Here is a 20,275-nt window from a genome sequence, read left to right as displayed (position 1 = left end):
TAACATGTTGTATGACCTCTATCACTGTGGTCTGTCAACCATGATTTAGTGTGAAGTGCAAATCCAATTTATTGTGAATAAACTGAAACAGTGTAAATTGCAAACCATGTCCAAGATTGTAAGCTTCCGCCTTCTTCTCCTCCTCCTCCTCCTCCTCCTCCTCCTCCTCCTCCTCCTCCTCCTCCTCCTCCTCTTTCTTCTAGGACAGATCCGAGCAAATCTCCAAATAATATATAAAAGATCTCCAATGATAGCTGAAGACAATGCCCTTACTCATCTATAAAAAGGGTCTGAGGAGTCGTATTTCTTCATATTTCACTTACTGCAAGTTTCCAGGAAACTTGTCCCCGTGTCTAAAGAATTTAGGAGAATTAAACAAATCATGATTTTTTTTTAAAAAAAAAGAAAAAGTGAGGAGTGTTTAGTTCCATGAAATATAGATGAAGAAGGAAGTATTTAGTACCAGAATGAGATGAATTATTCACCTAGGCCTGGAGCAAGTTTAAAAGGCATCCTGCAGTTCTCGGCTACCTCTGTTACCCAGCATGACAGGGAAGCCTGCAGGACAAAGCAGAGGAGCCCCGGGCGCTTAGACAGGAGACTTGGACTGGCATTTCATGGGATCCTTTTGCACAACATGCTTAGCAGTGGCTAACCGAACCAGGGTTTGTTTTTTCCCAATTAACCCAATTTTCAGAACTCGAATAAGGTACAGAAACATAACTTGCATCATACAGATCCCAGGCTATATGGTACGCTAATATACTTCGTACTTTGGCTAGTTCGTAGTTCAGTGTGTTATGAACACACAGCATTTTGGCTCCGATGCTACCTGCTGTCTTGCCAAAACAAACTACAGATAGTCCTCAACTTACAACAGTTCATTCAGTGCCGAAGTTACAATGGCACTGGAAAAAGTGACTGATGACCACTTTCCACACTTATGACTATTGCAGCATCCCCCATAGTCATGTGACTTACATTCGGATGCTTGACAACTGACTCATATTTACAACGGTTGCCGTGTCCCGAGGTCACCTGCTCGTCTTTTACAACCTTCTGGCAAGCAAAGTCAAGGGGGAAGCCAGATCCACTTAACTGTTTTACCAATTTAACAACCGCAGAGATTCTCTTAGTACCTGAAAGCAGGACAAGAAGCAATGGATGGAAACTAGTCAAGGAGAGAAGCAACCTAGAATTAAGGAGAAACTTCCTGACAGTTAGAACAATTAACCAGTGGAACAACCTGCCTCCAGAGGTGGTGAATGCTCCAACACTGGAAGTTTTTAAGAAGAGACTGGACAGCCATTTGCCTGAAATGGTATAGGGTTTCCTGCCTGAGCAGGGGGTTGGACTAGATGACCTCCAAGGTCCCTTCCAACTTCTTCTTCTTCTTCTTCTTCTTCTTCTTCTTCTTCTTCTTCTTATTATTATTATTATTATTATTATTATTATTATTATTATTATTATTATTATTATTATTACCTGCAGCAAGAAAAGTCGTAAAATGGGGCAAAACCCACTTAACAAATGATTCACTTAGCAACAGAAATTTTGGGCTCAACTGTTGCTGTAAGTCGAGGACCACCTATATTCACAGCAACTCATATCATGGCAGGTTTTTCAAACTGATATCTTTTGACTCATAAAAAAAACTTAAAAAGGTTAAAATTTGAATGGGAAATCACTAGGAAATCCTAAAATTGGGAAATGGAAAAACTTTCCAGTAGAAGATGATCACAAGGCACTTCCAAGTTTTCAAGATAATGAATGCATGGATGTATTCATTAGTCATCAGGAATCGAGCTTGACTTGAGGGAAATTTTACCTTTTGGCCTAAAATAATTACAAGAGCTTCAGTTGGGGGGTGGGGGCAGTTTAATCTTGCTGCTACTTAGAATCTTTTCTTCACCACATTTGATAATGAACAGATCAAATATACCTGCAGCAGGAAATTAAGGAGCAGACAGAGGAAGTTTTGAATTATACAGGTCGAATGGAAGACACTTGAACAAAAACCTTAAGATAATTAGAATGGTATCCCAAAAGTGCTTTTTCAAATGGCAACTGTTTTTTCTTGAAGACGTTTTGCTTCTCATCCGAGAAGCTTCTTCAGTTCTGTCATCAGAATGGAAGAAGCTTCTTAGATAAGAACCGAAACATCTTCAAGGAAAAACAAAAAAAGTCCAGCTGCCTTTGGAAAATGCACCTTTGGGACAACCATGACCTGGATGACTGAGAATCTCCGTAGACATTAGTGTGGTATATTTCACACTACATGACAGAATATGTATTTTTCACTATTTTATATGTGCAAGCAAAAATACCAGAAAGTTGAAACAAAATTAACTTCTTGTTGCCTGGTACATTTCTGGTGAAAATGCTAGGCTTCGGTCTGAAAGATCTCTGAGAAAATTCAGTGCCTGCTAAACTCTTGTAATCTATGAAGGAGCGGAAGACAAGATGGCTCAGCTTTTTCACTCTTAAGAACACAAAAAGAATCAACGTGAAAGAGCAATCTTAATAGCGGAGAAGAACGGAGTCTCATGAACCAGTTCCAGCATTCTGGAATGGCTGCATCCCCCCATTTCTGAAAGGCCACTTCGTCAAAGACGATTGGTGGGGTTTCCTTTGGTGCACCTCAACTTTTATTCTCCATGTTCACTTGTCACCTTCTCTTTTTGTGTCACGCCCAGCAGAATGCAGACGACAAAAGTTCACCCACAATGTCTGCCAGTGACAGCTTCTTAGCAAAATGCTTCTGGGAAGGAGGGGAACTAAACACGATTGCATGCATACGTTATGCATCCTGTGTTATTCTCAGGTGTTTTTTTACTGCATATTCGCTAGACAAGATGTATGAGGGTAGGGCGGGAAATGGGAGCGACGGAGGCTTTGGCCACAGTGATGATATGCTGAGGTTTAACACTACTTCCATATGTTCCCACCCGCAGTCTTGTACACACACTCAACCTACATACACATTCATAGTCTGCTAGGATCAGAATTGCCTGACATTTTGGCGTTTGAAGGCACCATCTTGCAAAAAAACAGGATACAGCAGAAGGTACTCAGCTGTAAGAAAGAAAGAAAAAAAATGGAAGAAAGAGTTGCCTTATTTAATTTGCATCCCTCTTTATCTCTCTGTTCTATTTTAGAAGTTTTATGTGTGAAATGTGACAAAGTGCCATTTTTGGCACCTGTTCCACTAGCGCTGCGAAAGGAAAAGAGGGAGGATGAAAATAACATTGATAAAACAACCACACGCCCTAAATTGTTACCTTTGGCCATTTTGCAAAAGATTAAAAAAAACCTCTTTAATTCACCCAGCCCCAAAATGTTTATTCAATCTTCCAAAAGATCAGAAATATAATGAACAACAGCACCAACGTGGAAGAAGAAGGCAAAGGTGGAGAAGGATTCCCAGAATTCTGGTCCCACAGCACTTACGCTAGCATATCCGGCTGTATAGATAATCACATTGGGGAACATTTGGGACTTGGAAATCTGAAGCTAAACCAAATGCCATGGGGTGAAATAATATTCAAGTTTTTTCCCCCAAAATAAAATACAGATGGATTTGTAAGCCTCACTAGTTATCCCAGATCGGGGAGACTTGAAAACGTGCGATTAATGAAGATAGGTACTGACAAAACAGGAATGAAAGGAAGTGGTGTGAAAATGGTATAACAGAATAACAGAGTTGGAAGGGATCTTGAATGTCTTCAAGCCCAATCCCCCTGCTCAGGCAGGAGACCCTATTCCGTTTCAGACAAATGGTTGTCCAATCTCTTCTTAAAATTCTCCAGTGTTGGAGCACCCACAATTTTTGGAGGCAGGTTGTCCCACTGGTAAATTGTTCTAACCGTCAGGAAATTTCTCCTTAGCTCTAGGTTGCTTCTCTCCTTGATTAGTTTCCATCCGTTGCTTCTTCTCCTGCCTTCAGATGCTTTGGAGAATAGCTTGACTGCCTCTTCTTTGTGGCAACCCCTGAGATATTGGAACACTGCTATCATGTCAACCCTAGTCCTTCTCTTCATTAAATTAGACATACCCAATTCCAGCAACGGTTCTTTATAATTTTTAGCCCTCAGTCCCCTAATCATTTTAGGCTTCAGTCTTTTAGGTAAAGGTAAAGGTTCCCCTGCACATGCGTGCTAGTCGTTTCCAACTCTAGGGGCTGGTGCTCATCTCCGTTTCAAAGCCGAAGAGCCAGCGCTTGTCCGAGGACGTCTCCGTGGTCATGTGGCCGGCATGACTAGACGCCAAAGGCACACGGAACGCTGTTACCTTCCCACCGTAGTGGTCCCTATTTTTCTACTTGCATTTTTACGTGCTTTCGAACTGGCAGAAGTTGGGACGAGTAACAGGCGCTCACTCTGCTACGCGGCACTCGGGATTCGACCCGCCAAACTGCCGATCTTCTGATCGACAAGCTCAGCGTCCTAACCCACTGAGCCACCGCGTCCCTTAATGGTCTTTTAGAAAGTTCAAATGCTGGTGAAAAACATAATCTTCTGATCAGTTTACAGAATTTAAAGAGCAATTGGAGAAATATGAAATGCTTGGGTTATGCATTGGTGATAGTTAGAATTTCCAACTCAAGTTAACTTGCATATTTGCAAAAAATATATATGATAAACCTAGGAAGTTTAATGCCTATCAATTTGGAAGTCAAACAAATCCAGCCAAAAGTAAGATAATTTCTTTATATTCAGGATAATGTTTAGGTATCCAGAAACATATATATTGGTAAGAACAAGTATCAAAGAATTTGAAAACTGATCCCCAAAAGGTTTGTATGTAAGCTGAGAATGTCCCAAAAATTATTGATTATATGTGCCATCAAGTTGGTGATTCCTTGGGAGTATATAGACAGATCTCCAGTTATTGCCAAACTAATTTTTCAGGTGACAGATAGGAAGAATTATTAAATGCATGGCTGGAGAGCAATCATGTCAGAACTATTTAATTAAATCAAATTAAAAGGAAATGAAACAAAATCCAATATAGGTTTTGTTGTAGCCCAACTATTTTTTTTGACAAGTATTCTCTCTGAATTACACTAATTTTCTTATTTCTACTGAAACCTTGATATAGAATAAAACAAATCTTCCAAGTTGAAGGATAAGCACTGATAGAAGTTTTTAAGTAACACCCAATATGACATTATCATGCAAATGATGTAAATACTGTCATTTGCATCAGTCCCAGAACTGGGACTGGGAATTCTGGGAGTTGAAGTCCATAAATCTTTGAATTGCCAAGGTTGAGAAACACCATCTTAGATTGAGAAGTAAGAAAACATCCCCAACAAAAGTATCTCTAGACCAGGGGTAGGCAACCTTGGCTCTTTTATGACTCGTGGACTTCAACACCCAGAATTCCTGAGCCAGCATGGCCAGCTCAGGAATTCTAGGAGTTGAAGTCCACAAGTCATAAAAGAACCAAGATTGCCTACCCCTGCTAGACCATTTCCAAAAATATTGGCAGGAAAGCTGCATGGATTTGTTTATGATATCCCTAGGAACCAAGTTTGACTTGGAGGACCATAAGAATAACAGATTTTTCTCCTATACAGGTAGTCCTTGACTTACAACAGTTTGTTTAGTGACCATTCGAAGTTACACTGAAAAAAGTGATTTATGACCATTTTTCACACTTAAGACTGTTGCGTAGTGGGTTCTGGAGAGCAGGAAGGACGCCGAGATGATGAATACAGCATGGCAGATCTTTATTAGGTGGAAGTGACTGTACTGGGGAATAGGGGTTACCTGCCCTCCTTTTATACCTGGCCAGGTGAGCAGCCGGCCAATGGGTTTGAACCTCTGTTTCCTGCCGAAACTGGGTTCCCGCCAAAACAGTTACAGTTCAACGCCCCCTGGTGGTGACTGCTTTGTAAGTGTGTATGTGTTCTCTTCACCTGGATACATAACAAAGACCATTGCAGCATCCCCACGGTATGTGATTTACATTTGGATGCTTGGCAACTAGTTCATATTTATGACGGTCACAGTGTCCCGGGGTCATGGTCATGTGACCATCTTTGGCGATCTTCTGACAAGCAAAGTCAATGGGGAAGCCAGATTCACTTAATAACCCTGTTACTAATTTAACAACTGCAGTGACAACTGCCACTTAACAAATGTGGCAAGAAAGGTCGTAAAATGGAACAAAACTCACTTACAAAAATTTTCACTTAGCAACATAAATTCTGAGCTCAGTTTTGGTTGTAAGTCAAGGACTACCTGTGGTCATTCTACTTTCAGTCCAGTTTCTTTCAATCCACTTCCCTCCCAAGAGCCAGCCTTGAGACTCCCAAATACTGCCTCTCCCACATTCTTCATCCCTTGTAACTTATTCACAAATTGTATTGGTAGTTCATATCCTTTCTGATGTCCTCTGCCATGTGCACAAATGAATAGACTTCAGCATTAAAGTGCATATTAAAAAGTCACATATCTTTTGCTAAGCAGTTTCTCACCAGTCATCATTCTCGCTTATTTTTGAGTCTACAAATGTCTTGAGAGCAATTTTTTCTATGTGCTCTCATCTCATTCTCACCCATCACTTATGTCATCTAGCAGAATTATTATCCCCCAGGATTACACTCATTCAAAATGTTGCACAAGTTGTACCCAAATTCATCTCCCCCCCCACCATTATTTGCCTTCATTGGAAAGTAATGTACAACTGCTACAAAACTACGGATTCCTACTGTCATATGCATCCATAATAACCTCCTGGGTGATATCAATTCCTAATTTCTGACATAGGTTTAAGCACTTTCTTTCATATTGAAACCTACATCTTCACTTCTCTGCATTTATTAATCAGTTTCTTTCCACAAGGTCAGAACACTTTGATTTAGTTCTATTAGATCCTTCTCCTTTCTCTTTCTTTTAGATGCACAAAGATGCTTTTTTCCATTCCTGCCCTTTGTTAATTCATATCCTTTACTATTTATTCTATGCTATGGCAAATCTAGACAGCATACTAAAAAGCAGAGACATCTCCCTGCCAACAAAAGTGCGTATAGTCAAGGCCATGGTCTTCCCTGTTGCAATGTATGGCAGTGAAAGTTGGACCATAAGAAAGGCTGAGCGCCAAAGAATTGAGGCCTTTGAACTATGGTGCTGGAGAAGACTCCTGCGAGTCCCTTGGACTGCAAGGCTATCAAACCGGTCAGTCCTAGAGGAGATCAACCCTGACTGCTCTTTAGAAGGCCAGATTCTGAAGCTGAAACTCAAAATACTTTGGCCACCTAATGAGAAGGAAGGACTCACTGGAGAAGAGCCTAATGCTGGGAAAGGTTGAGGGCAAGAGAAGAAGGGAACGACAGAGAATGAGGTGGCTGGATGGAGTCACTGAAGCAGTAGGCATGAGCCTAAATGGACTCCAGAAGATGGTAGAGGACAGGAAGGCCTGGAGGAACGTAGTCCATGGGGTCATGATGGGTCGGACACAACTTCGCAACTAACAACAACAACTATTTATTCCTCTTATTGTACAAGCTACAGCATCTGTATCCTGAAGTTATCACTAGATGGGACCGTAGTTGTTGACTTTCACACCTATTGTTCCTTCGGTCAATAGAGGTTTTCAAATATAGGTAGTCTTTGTCTTACAGCACATTTGAGCCCCAGATTTCTGTTGCTAAGCAAGCCAGTTGTTAAGGAAATTTTGCCCCCATTTTATGACCTTTCTTGCCATAGTTGTTAACTGAATCAATGCAGTGGTTAAGTTGGTAACAATGCGGTTGAGAGCGGGCAACTAAATTTTATTTTTGATGTGTGCCGTTGTGCCCACAGTAAAAAATGACAATAAAGACTATCTTACTCTTATTCTCCAGTTGCAACCATTCATTTAGTATTCATAGTCATTCAAAACTACAACAGCTTTGGGGAGGGAAAAGAGAATTACAGCCTGCCCTCACATTTATGACTGACACAGCATCCCACAGTTACGTGGTCAACATTTGGATGCCCCTATTCAGACAGAACTGAAGAAGCTTCTTGGGTGAGAAGTGAAAAGTCTTCAAGGAAAAACAAAGCCCAGTTGCCTCTTGAAAAAAACACCTTTGGGACAACCATGACCTGGATGACTGAGACTCTTCATAGACATGGCAAAATGGGTCATAAAAATCAGGCACAACTCAGTAGCTGCCTTGCTTAACCATGTAAATTCTGGTCCCAATTGTGGTTGTGAGTTGAGGACTCCCTGTCATGCTAGCTTCTTTGGTTGGGCATGCCGACTTTATAGGAAGATGAAGTTTTTGTACATAGCAGAATAGGAAATGCTTGTATCCGAACCCTCTCTAGACCCACTAGAAGCAAATTAGCACTTTGGAGAACATTCAATAAGATACCAACTTACAGCATTGCCTTGAAGTTCAAAACCACAGACTAATATCCCACCTTTCCTGTGTGAAACGTTAGCGACGAACGTTTTGAGTTATTTCTTTGAGGGTCTTTCGATTGTTAGACATAAAGACGTCAGTTAAATGGACAAACATGGATGTGTTTTCCCCAGCCTGGTGCATCTGGGATAGATTTGGATCCTTAGGTCCAGAACTTCTGGAGGTCACTAGATAAGAAAAGATTTGATGAGTTCATAAAAGGCCTGAGCAGCATCAAAGCTATTGTGGCTGAAGCTGTAGTAGGAATTCTGACTCTGGAGGACAATCCGTCAAAATTCGTAAGATTTACTTTCGAGGAAACCACCCTGAAAATCAAGTATTGCCAGTCTGTGCTGGATCTTCTGGATGATTATAGAAATACTCAGCCTCTGGGATTGTTTCTGCTCTCCCCTGTGGTTAGTATCTAGTGCCTAGAGTGGATATTATAAGGCGGAAGAGAAGCAAGATCCTACAGTCTGAGAAGCTTATGGTACTATTCAAGGTCACGGCAAAGCTGCTGGCAGAGGACAGCACAGCCAGGGATATTTAAAACCGTTCCTCCTAAGCTGCCAGCCGGCTCCACCACCTAGAGCTGACGTCAGCACAAGGGATCATATCCAGAGTTGTGCAAAATCCGGAGGTAGGCAGCATGCTCTTTTGCAAAAGGCAGAGAATAGAGCCCAGCCAGCAGAAGTAAATCTTCCTCGGGACAGGCAGAAAGAAATACGGAGGAAAATACTGGAATCCTGGAATATGTCCATTTTAAAAGTTCACTTGAGCCCAGCGCCAGGGATCAGCATCTGAAGGACCTGCCAGGGTCCGCCACAACCAACCTGGATGTCCGTGGAGATTCTCAGTCATCCAGGTCGTGGTTATCTGAAAGGTGTTTTTTCAAGAGGCGACTGGACTTCCTTGTTTTTCTTTGAAGAGGTTTCGCTTCTCACCAATAGCCCTCTCTCAACAGATACGACATCATCTATCTCCAGTCTACAACACAGTCCTTTCATCAGCTCCAAGAGGGCTCCACGCCCATTTGCGTCACTCAGGCGGCCTTGAGGACATAGATAAACCTCCAAGTGGCCTCAGTGACTCTCCAAAAGAATGCAAATGACCAGCTGTCTGCAAGGAGTATAAATCCTTCCATTTCCCCACCATCCAATCAGAGCTGGAGAAGCTTCTTGGATGAGAAGTGAAATGTCTTCAGAGAAAAACAAGGAAGTCCAGTTGCCTCTTGAAAAAGCAGCTTTGGGACAACCAACCTGGATCTTTCTTATGGACAGTCCTGTCCATAAATGTCCACAACTCTTCTTGGTTAAAATCCTGTATACCCATCTCTGAAATGACTGAGAATATCCCAGCATGAGACTTGTTCTGTCTACTGCCAGCCTCTACCCTACCTGTCTTACCTATGTTCTGACTCACTGCCAATTGGTGCTGTCCTGATTTGTCTGGGGAAGTATGTGGATAAGTGAAGGGACTGGTTGAGCCTTCCAGTTTGGCTGCCCTCCCTCTTGGGTGACAGCCAATAATCCTGTGGCAGTGCAAAAACAAATGGGGTGAATCTGTCTACCAGGCTTTATCCACCATCTTCATGGGCTCTTCCTCCTTTACCCCGATCTGTTGAAACGCAGGCTAAACAAAGTTTTTTAGAGAACAGCTCTCAGGGCATTTGTACACGGCTGAATTGAAGCACTTTCTACCCATCCTTGAGTGGGTGAACCACTCATTCAATTGAAAACTCTTGCCTCCTCCTCCTGTCTCTGTTGCCTCCATAGCTTTATGTAAGCAGTGGTCAAAAAAGTCAAGATGGTGGCAATTAAAAGTCTTCTCCCTCTCTCTCTCTTTTTGCATGTGGTTTGTGCAATGCTCATTTAAAAAAACAGGCACAACTTTGATTGTACTGTCAGAGCCATCATCTTGATCTTTTGGACCAGATCTGTGGTCACTCCTGATGGCTTCCGTATCGAGGTTCTGCAGTAACTCAGTTTCCCTCAAGGTAATAGTTGTCAAAAACCAAATAGATTTTATAGGTAGGCCTCGAGTTACAACTACAATTGGGACAGGAACTTCCATTGCCAAGTGACGCAATTGTTAAGGGAGCTGCACCTGATTTTACGATCCTTCTTTTTTTTTTTTTTGGTCATGGTTGCTAAGCTAATCTGGCTTCCGACATTAACTTTGCTTGTCAGAGGGACCCTAAGAAGGTTTTGAATGGCCATCAAGTGACCTCGGGATGCTGCAATCATTGTAAGTACAGGTCAGTTGCCAAATGCCTGGATTTCGATCACATGGCCCTGGGGGAGTCTTGCGAAAGGAATAACCAATAACCAATCAGAATAGAGCTGGAAGGGACCTTGGAGGTCATCTAGTCCAACCCCCTGCTCAAGCAGGAGACCCTATACCATTTCAGACAAGTGACTGTCCAGTCTCTTCTTAAAAACCCCCAGTGATGAAGCACCCACGACTTCTGAAGGCAAGCACCCACAAATTGTGACAGTCATAACTTCAAGGGCTGGTCATAAATCACTTTTTTCAGTGCCGTCGTATCTATGAATGGTTGTTAAACAAATGGTTGTAATTAGAGGGCTACCTGTACTGTGCACAGCTTGAGGTTGCTCTTGGGTGGCATCGGAATAAGAGAGAAAATAATATGTGTTTTTTTTCCCCTCAGTTCCACTTAATTATGGTACAAATATTTTTTTTCCTTCACCGCATCTTTGCCTTTCTCTCACATCTAGTTCATGACTGAGACAGCCTTAAGTTTTTGCTAGCTGTGTCAGCATTAAAGTAGTATTTTCCTCGTTATTCCAGCAAGAGAGAGACTTTTTGAACAGGGCTCCTTCCTAAGAATTTTAATGCAAAATTTGCCTTTGTTACAATTTGTTCAAGGTTAGGTCCTTTCTACCTAAGACAGATTGATTAAAGGGGAAGTAACAGTGACAATTTGCTGGCAACTTGTCCTTAGGAGGAAAGGAGAGGATAGCAGCTATTCCCAAAAAAAGAAAATCTTCAGATTTAGCAACAGCAATAGCATTTAAACTTATATACCGCTTCACAGTTCTTCGCAGCACTCTCAAAACATTTTACAGAGTCAGCATATTACCCACAACAATCTGCATCCTCATTTTACCGACCTCGGAAGGATGGAAGGCTGAGTCAACCTTGAGCAGGTCAGGATCGAACTGCTGGAGTGAGCAATAAGTTGACCTATGGTTGTCTTATATAACATATCAATTCTTCAACAGGTCCTCTGAAATCCCCCCCCCCAAGTTCATAGTTTATAGATAAACATTAAAACAGGAATATAACATTGATTATTATAACATCCTGCGCATCTCTATAATATTAATCAATATATAATAAATATTGGGAAATCAATATTTTTCCAAAAAAGTATTGAATAAAATAATGTCCAGTATTTTGTAACCATGTCAAATAGCCTTTTTGACCACAGCCAGAAATTAAAGGCAGCAAAGACCACCCATATTTTTCAAAATTCCTTACAAAAGCTCTGCATTGCTTTTGTGTAAGACAACAAACAGCTACAATCATAATTTCTTAGAAAAACAGCACAGCGAAATATTCAAGTGGCATTTTTTTAGACCTAGGTAGAATGTACTTTGTTCAGGTACGCTCCCCTAATTTTTAGAAAAGTAGAGAGGTACCATTATACCGTACTGACAGGAATTCATGGGTTAAGTTTTGTGTGTTTGACTTTTGTTGAAAGATATGGGAGAGAAATTCATAAAACGAGTGGTTGTGTTATCTGTGGAAAAAATTACAGTGCCACTGGTATTTCTCCCAGTGTAGTCAACTCAGCCAATCCGTGAACAGATTCTCTTCTAGGGGGTGGGAGTAGAAGAGTGATGTCAGACCTTAGAAACAAGATGCATCGCCATTGGCCATCACAGCTTGGAATTCCGAGATTCGCAGTCCAATCTCTATAAAGGTCTCCATTTTTTTATATATAGGTGGTCCTCGATTTAAACAGTCCACTTAGTGACCAAAGTTACAACGGTACTGGAAAAAGTGATTTATGGCTGTTTTTACACAAACAACCATTGCAGAATCCCAGAATCCCATGTGATCAAATTTCAGACCCTTGGCAATTGACTCAATATTTATGAAAATTGCAGTATCCTGGGATTGTGTGATCCCCTTTTGCGACCTTCTAACAAGCAAAGTCAATGGGGTAGCCAGATTCACTCAACCATGTTACTAATTGAACACCTGCAGTGATTCGTGTAACAAGTGTGGCAAGAAAGGTTGTAAAATGGAGCAAAATTCACTTTAGAACTGCCTCGCTTAGCAACAGAAATTTTGGGATCAGTTGCTGTCGTAGGCTGAGGACCACCTGTATTGATGGCAAGTGTACTTATACCCACTGCATGTACCTGGAAATTTCAACTAAGAGTTCAGAGTTAAAAATCTGGAAAGGCAAAGGGGTGTTTTATAAATCCACAAATCCCATGTCCCATTTCTTTTGCACTAGTATTTGATGCATCTCAACTAGTTTCACAGGTTTAATAAATAATTCAGCAACTAATGAAAGGAACAGAGAATGATAGAAATAGAGGCCAGAAGTAGAAACGGAGGTGGAATTTTACTAAACGTACCAAATTAGCACTTCCTGAGGGAGACAAAAATACAGTTGTTCTTTGATATTCACACCTCTCTGAATTCTGCAATAGTGTTCTTACTTTTTTAAGGCATACAGAATGTGCCTTAAATGTAGGGAAACGATGCATATATTTGCAAACACGGCATTAAAATGCATTTGTATTCAACCACATAGTATATGACTATACCAAGAAAATTGGTAGGCAGGATACAAAAGTACAATAATGAGAAAAAGGCACAGGGAAATATGTACGATTTGGGGGGGGGGGGGGGTAGGGGCAGCCCAAAGGAAAAGGATAGGAAAAAAAAAACCAGGCAGAAATGGAATGCAATGAATTTAAGGTTGAGAAAATGAACGCGGGCCATTCTGTCCATCTGGTCTCATAAGCACTGGGGAGTTTCAGATAGATGTAGAAAATTTCCTTGGCGCCAGGACCGGAAACGTTACTGTTGCATTCCTGCGAGGCAGATGAAGGCTGGAAAGGTACGGAAGACTTAGAAGAAGGGCAGGGAGGATTTGGGGATGAGGGAAGAGAAGGTCAGGAAAAGCAGGATTGGGAATAAGGACCGTGTTCCTTGGTTGCTAAGCAAGAGAAAGAATTATTGGGCCTGGAGCCGAGACGGAGCTCGCAGCCCATCTGCATCGGCTCTGCTCAGAACAGCTTCTGCGTGGGTTGCACCCGCCTCTCCACCAGGCTGACAAGACGGTATGGAAGAGCAGGAAGAGGCTGGTGACGGACAAGGACTTGGGAGGGCTCCAAGCTTCTCTACAATCCTTGGCAGGAGAGAAGAACTTTTGCAATTCCTTCTCGCAGCCGCCTAGTTACAGGTCACTCTGCTTTCAAGTGAAGCAGAGTCCATTAATTCTTCAGTACAGGTTGGGAAGTAGGCCAAACTCCCCTTTCCATTCATTAGACCAGGATGGGCCTGTAAGGCAGTCCCAGGGCCACCAGAAGACCACCACCCCCAAACTTGGTAGTACCCCTAGTACTGCCAAAAATTGATAACAGAGTTGGAAGGGACCTTGGAGGCCTTCTAGCCCAACTCCCAGTTCAGGCAGGAAGCCCCCTACACCATTTCAGACAAAATGGCTGTCTAATCTTTTCTTAAAAACCTTCAGTGTCGGAGCACCCACAACTTCTGGAGGCAAGTCGTTCCACAGATTAAATTGTTCTAATTGTCAGGAGATTTCTCCTCAGTTCTAGGTTGCTTCTCTCCTGGATTAGTTCCTTGATGAGAGGCTTTCTTGCCCATCGGAGATAAGACGTACATGAAAGTTGCCAAGACCAAAAATAGATTTAGTTTAGGTTTTTTGTTTTTCTAAAATAACTATACCACATTTTCCCTAGGAAAGGAAATATACTGACCTGCCCGTGTATATCCCCTTCCCTATAGTTATGGGACAGTCCAACCCTCCTGGCATCATTAGCCTGCCTCCTGTGGTAGGACCTCTTCCCATGCTAAGTGCATCTGCCAGTCACGAAACAGCGCTCTTCCCTACATTATTGATTTCGTTTTATTGATTTTATGTCTGGTATTATCCAAGATAAATCTCTTATTTTGCATATATGGAAGCAATGGAGTTTTTCTCTATTTTTTTGCTCACCGACTCACAAGAGTCAGTGAATTCTGATGAGCACCAGGAAGGCATAAATTGAATCCCTGCCTTCCCTTGTATTTGCAAAGGAAGAAGGTCAAAATATAATTCCTTACTTGGTAAAAAAAAAGAAGCTTGTAAAACACATAGCTATATTGCGGGAAGTTTGCAGAGAGAGAGAGAGAGATCAAATGACAAGAAGTAGATGGAGGCCACACCTGCATGATGGAAGCCCTCCATGTTTTTATTTGTGTTGCAAAGCACAATGTGTGTTAAAAAAAAAAAGACAGGACTTTGATTGTGCAGTTGCATCCAGCTGTATGCCTTAGAATCAGTTAATGAAGTGATTTTTGAATAAATACATAAAATAAAAAGATTAAGGCCAGAAAAATACGGAACTCCTTTGCTGCCATCTAACAGTCATGTGGGTCTCTGCAGCCCAGAGATGGAGGCTTTAATGAAGAATGCCTGGGCAACCTTATTATATGTTAAATATGAGCCTTCTGCTATAATACCTGTATTTTTATATCATCCCTGACAAGAAATTCGTCTTTAACACTGAATCTGAAGAAGAGTACTGTCATACTGGCACCACATCCACAGGGAGAAAATTAAGCAGTGGGGTACCACAAGGTTTTGTCTCAGGCCCAGTATTCTTCAATATTTTCATAAATGACTTAGATGAGGGAATTGAAGGGGAGCTCCTCAAATCTGCAGATGACACTAAACTGCCAACACCCCAGAAGACAAACTCAGGATCCAAAAAGATCTTGACAAACTTGAACAATGGGCCCTATCCAACAAAATGAGTTTCAAAGTACAGAAAAGCAAAGTTTTACATTTAGGTACCAGGGGACGTGGTGGCTCAGTGGGTTAGGACGCTGAGCTTGTCGATCAGAAGGTCAGCAGTTTGGCGGATCAAATCCCGAGGGCCGCATAACAGAGTGAGTGCCTGTTACTCGTCCCAGCTTCTGCCAACCTAGCAGTTCGAAAGCACGTAAAAATGCAAGTAGAAAAATAGGGACCACTACGGTGGGAAGGTAACAGCGTTCCGTGTGCCTTTGGCATCTAGTCATGCCGGCCACATGACCACGGAGACGTCCTCGGACAAGCGCTGGCTCTTCGGCTTTGAAACGGAGAGGAGCACCGGCCCCTAGAGTCAGAAACGACTAGCACGCATGTGCGGGGGAACCTTTACCTTTACCTTTTTAATAAAAATCAAAGATACAAGTACAGACTGGGCAAGACCTGGCTTAAAAACAGTAACTGTGAGAGGGACCTTGGGAGTCCTAGTGGACGATCACTTAACCATGAGCCAGCAGTTTTCAGCAGCAGCCAAAAAAGCTAATACAATCCTGGGTTGTATAAACAGAGGCATAGAATCAAGAGCACACAAAGTATTAGTACCGCTTTATAAAAACCCTAGTAAGACCACACCTGGAATACTGCAGCCCATTTTGGTCACAAAAAAGATGTTGAGAGTCTGGAAAAAGTTCAGAGAAGACCAACTAGGATGATTAAAGGCCTGGAGACTAAAACATACAAAGAACAGCTGCTGAACTTGGATTTGGCTATGTTAAGTCGTGGGCTCTGGAGAGCAGGAATCATGACACGAGGCTGAGTACAGAATAACTCATACTTTTATTCTTGCTGGAACTGTACTGAAGCTTGGGCCGCAACCAGCCATAATATATAGTTTAACCCCTAGGCGGCAGCCAATAGGTTTGAACCCATGCTTGCCACCTTGGGTTGACCAATTGCAGGACCGGAGACGGCGTGTCTGGGTTGCTGGAGAGCTGTTAGCTCCTCCAGCAACGCACGTGGTGTAACACCACAAGCCCAATACATAACAGGCTAGTCTAAAGAAAAGAAGAAATATGGGAGACATGATAGTAGTATTCCAGTATTTGACAGGCTGCCACAAAGAAGAGGAGATCACGTTACTCTCCAAAGCACCAAAGGGCAGGACAAGAAACAATGGTTGGAAACTGATCAAAGAGAGAGAAGCAATCACAGTGAGGACAATTAACCAGTGGAACAGCTTGCCTCCAGAAATTGTGGGTGCTCCATCACTGGAGAGGCTAGACAGTCACTTGTCTGAGATGGTATAGGTCAGGGGTAGGCACCTTTGGCTCTTTTATGACTCATGGACTTCAACTCCCAGAATTCCTGAGTCAGCATAGCTGACTCAGGAATTCTGGGAGTTGAAGTCCATGAGTCATAAAAGAGCCGAGGTTGCCTACCCCTGGTATAGGTCCTCCTGCTTGAGCAAGAGGGGGCTGGACTAGAAGACCCCCAAGGTCCTTTCCAGCTCTATGCTATTCTAATCGAATCGAATCTGTCTAGATTTTCCATTAGAAATAATACAGGTAAGTCCTTGACTTAGGACCACAATTGGGACCAAAATTTTGGTTGCTAGGGCAAGGTGGTTTTTAAGTGAATCACTGCCACTGGCCCAAAAGCAGTCACCAGCCTTCAGGCTTAAGTGAAGACTAGAAGTCCTGATTTCCTGGGGTTCAGCCCATCACCTTTACCGCTACATCAAACGGCTAATTCTGTCACATACACCCATTTTTTGTTCCCACCCTGCCTGCCGTCTCCACCCCCAGAATTCTAGAACGGAAGCAGCCCGGCGGGGAGATCATCGAGCTGACAGAAGAGGGGCGGCCTGTTGGAGTGACCGAGAAGACCCAGCCCGTCATAGACTGCACCTGCTTTGGCCTGCCTCGCCGTTACATCATTGCCATCCTCTGCGGTCTGGGCTTCTGCATCAGCTTTGGCATCCGATGCAACCTGGGCGTGGCCATTGTCAGCATGGTTAATAATAACACCGTCTACGAAGGGGATAAAGTCATTGTGAAGGTGAGGCTGTTTCCGTCCTCCGTTAATGGAAAGTAACTTGTGTTTTGGTTCAGGGTTTTGTTTTGTTTTGTTGTTGTTGTTTCTTGTTTTTTGTAGGGAGGCATTCATCTCAAACAGACATTCTGTACCTTTTTTAGAATTCTGCAGGATGCATCGGCTCAACAGACGAAGACGAAGCTCTAGAAGTCCGAGAAGCCTGAGTTTATAAAAATACAAGCCACCACTCACATAGGAAACAAAATGTACACACTTCTTAACAGATGCTTCATTTCTAAAAATAAACATCAGGAAGAGAGGAAAAAAGCCTGCCAATCAGTGGTGGGATTCAGCCAGTTCGCACCACTTTGGCAGAACCGGTAGCTAATTTTTTGTTGTCCAGGCCCAGAATGGACTTCCGGAAGCAGCATCCACGCAGAGAACTGGTGGTTCACATATTTGAATCCCACCACTGCTGACAATCACTTATGGGTTTTCCCTAAGCCTGGGCATTCTGGTGTCAGGTCTCAGAGGAAAGCACTCTTCACATTCTCAAAAACACTCTTTTCAGCCTCCGTTCAGGTTAATATGTGCTGTCAGCTGTGCACGTACTGTAAATAAGTTGAACTGCTGGACATAAAATGGTCCACGTACAATTTCATTTACCTGAAATGATTTTCTGCAAGTCTTTCTCTTGCTTTTTTCTTTTCTGCAGAATGCGATAAACTGTCTCAGTTGCATTTCTCCAAGTTGCTCCAAGTCCTATCTAGGAGGTATTATAGGTGCTTCCAATTAGGAAATGCCTGCTCATGTGTCCCCCTGTCTTTTGTTTCTCATCCTTTCCTGCTTAGAAAGCTGAGTTCAACTGGGATCCAGAGACAGTAGGCATGATCCACGGGTCATTCTTCTGGGGTTACATCGTCACTCAGATCCCAGGGGGGTTCATAGCACAGAAATTTGCAGCTAACAGGTAAATGTTTTGAGGGGGGAAGTGGAATATATGTTTGTGTGTAGATCAGCTAGGGCAGAGGTCTCCAACCTTTTGGGCACCAGGGACCAGTTCCGTGGAGAGAGGTTTTTCCGCAGACCGGAGGGGGCATGGTTTTGTGTGCTGCCTGCATCCCGTGGATGGGACTTTGCTTGTTTGTGCACCCCAGTTGCTGGCATGCTATGGCCCAGTACTGGTCCACGGACTGGAGGTTGGGGACCCCTGAGCTAGGGAATCTTCGGCCATCAAAATGTTGGTGTCTTGGTCTTCTGCTACTCATCACCATTGGCCATCCTGTCTGGGCTAATAAAAGTTAAGAGACCAGCAACTCTTGAAAATGCCATTAAATTGGGTCTCAGTTTTTTGTTTTTTTTAAAATTCCATTTATATCCCGCCCTTCTCCGAAGACTCAGGGCGGCTTACAAGCTTAGCAGTAGCCTTCATTCTATGTATATGCCTGCTTATTAGGGCTTTCACACACACACAAGCGGCATTATTACAAAGTCAGCTTAATTGCCCCCAACAATCTGGGTCCTCATTTTACCTACCTCGGAAGGATGGAAGGCTGAGTCAACCTTGAGCCTGGTGGGATGCGAACCTGCACTAATTGCAGGCAGCTGGTGTTTCTTAAGGAGGCATTAGCCCACTGCTCCACCAAGGCTCTATAGTTGATCTGAGCGTATAGACCCAGTCCAAGATTATAGTTGAACAGTTATGATTCAAGCTGCATGTTCTTTTCTAAAGATGCCAATTTGAATCATACAGGTGGTTGACTGCTTTGATTAAAGGAAAAAATATATAAGTACTTTTGTTTCTACTTGGAAATCGCTTCTGGACTTTGTGCTTGGAGTGGAAAAAAATGAAGCTTTGATTTTGGGTTTTACTGATTAGATGATTAGTGAAAAGAGCCACTCTAAACACTTTCATAGGAGAACGATGCAATAGAAATTCCATGCACAAAGTAAACAATGCTGTTAGCTACTACTTCTGCTAACACCCTCTTCTACTGGTTGTAGGGTTTTTGGCTTTGCCATTGTGGCAACCTCTACTTTGAACATGCTGATTCCCTCAGCTGCTCGGGTCCATTTTGGCTGTGTGATGTTTGTGAGGATCCTACAAGGGCTTGTTGAGGTAAGGCTGATCGCTTCCCATGTTTGCTTTTGTAGCCACAAAGTTGACACGGGAATGGATAGGAGTTGCAGAAGATAAGCTTTCCCAATATCCCTAAGTGTTCCTCTTCACAGGGGTGTCAAACTGCCGGCCCGCGGGCCGGATGCATCATGTGGAAGCCGCACCCACCCCATTGCCGGCAATGGCAAAACCGTCCCAATATGTTGCATGACGTCACGTGACATCGCGAGTTTGACATATGTGGATTAAAAGATGACCCTTGTTCTTTCTTTCAACTCCACAATTCTATGATTCTGTGAGCTTCTTCCACTTTACAGTAAATAAAGCCTGGCTGAATCTCCAGGGTATTGCAAGAATCCAATAAAAAATAAACATTGGTCGTGAGCACTTTTATTGCTAACAGTAATAAACATTGAGAGATATTCAATTGGCTAAAAGTATCATACAGCTAGAAGATGAACATCTAAACAGTATCTACAGGTGTAAGAAAAACATCAAATCATGCCGTGCTATTGCCCTCAATGGGATAAATCCTGTTTTGCCCTACAAAGAGGTTCTTGATCTGCCTAAAAATAATATTCCCTTACAGCAGCTTGGTTCTTGTATTTACTTCAGTTTTCCTCAGCCTGATGTGTTGGGCTTTTAGCCTGCCACCATGACAAAAGTCCATGCCAAGCAAGTGCTATGGAAAGTGAAGATCAAG

The 20,275-nt window shown here is 42.7% G+C and overlaps 1 protein-coding gene across 1 annotated transcript in view; it reads left to right on the top strand.

The window, feature by feature from the left end:
- LOC308676099 (vesicular glutamate transporter 1) overlaps window positions 1-20,275 on the top strand; it is a gene marked incomplete at its 3' end in the record, with an annotated part of 57,033 nt that overhangs the window by 19,670 nt on the left and 17,088 nt on the right. Inside the window, exons 2-4 of the mRNA XM_081341824.1 lie at window positions 17,225-17,477; window positions 18,305-18,423; window positions 19,458-19,572. Of these exons, the coding sequence (XP_081197950.1) occupies window positions 17,225-17,477; window positions 18,305-18,423; window positions 19,458-19,572 (487 nt within the window). The remainder of the gene's footprint in view (window positions 1-17,224; window positions 17,478-18,304; window positions 18,424-19,457; window positions 19,573-20,275) is intronic.

Source organism: Vipera berus (assembly GCF_964194415.1).
Source record: "Vipera berus genome assembly, chromosome: W".
In the NCBI taxonomy this organism is placed as follows: domain Eukaryota; kingdom Metazoa; phylum Chordata; class Lepidosauria; order Squamata; family Viperidae; genus Vipera; species Vipera berus.
This window is presented reverse-complemented; position numbering and strand designations above follow the sequence as displayed.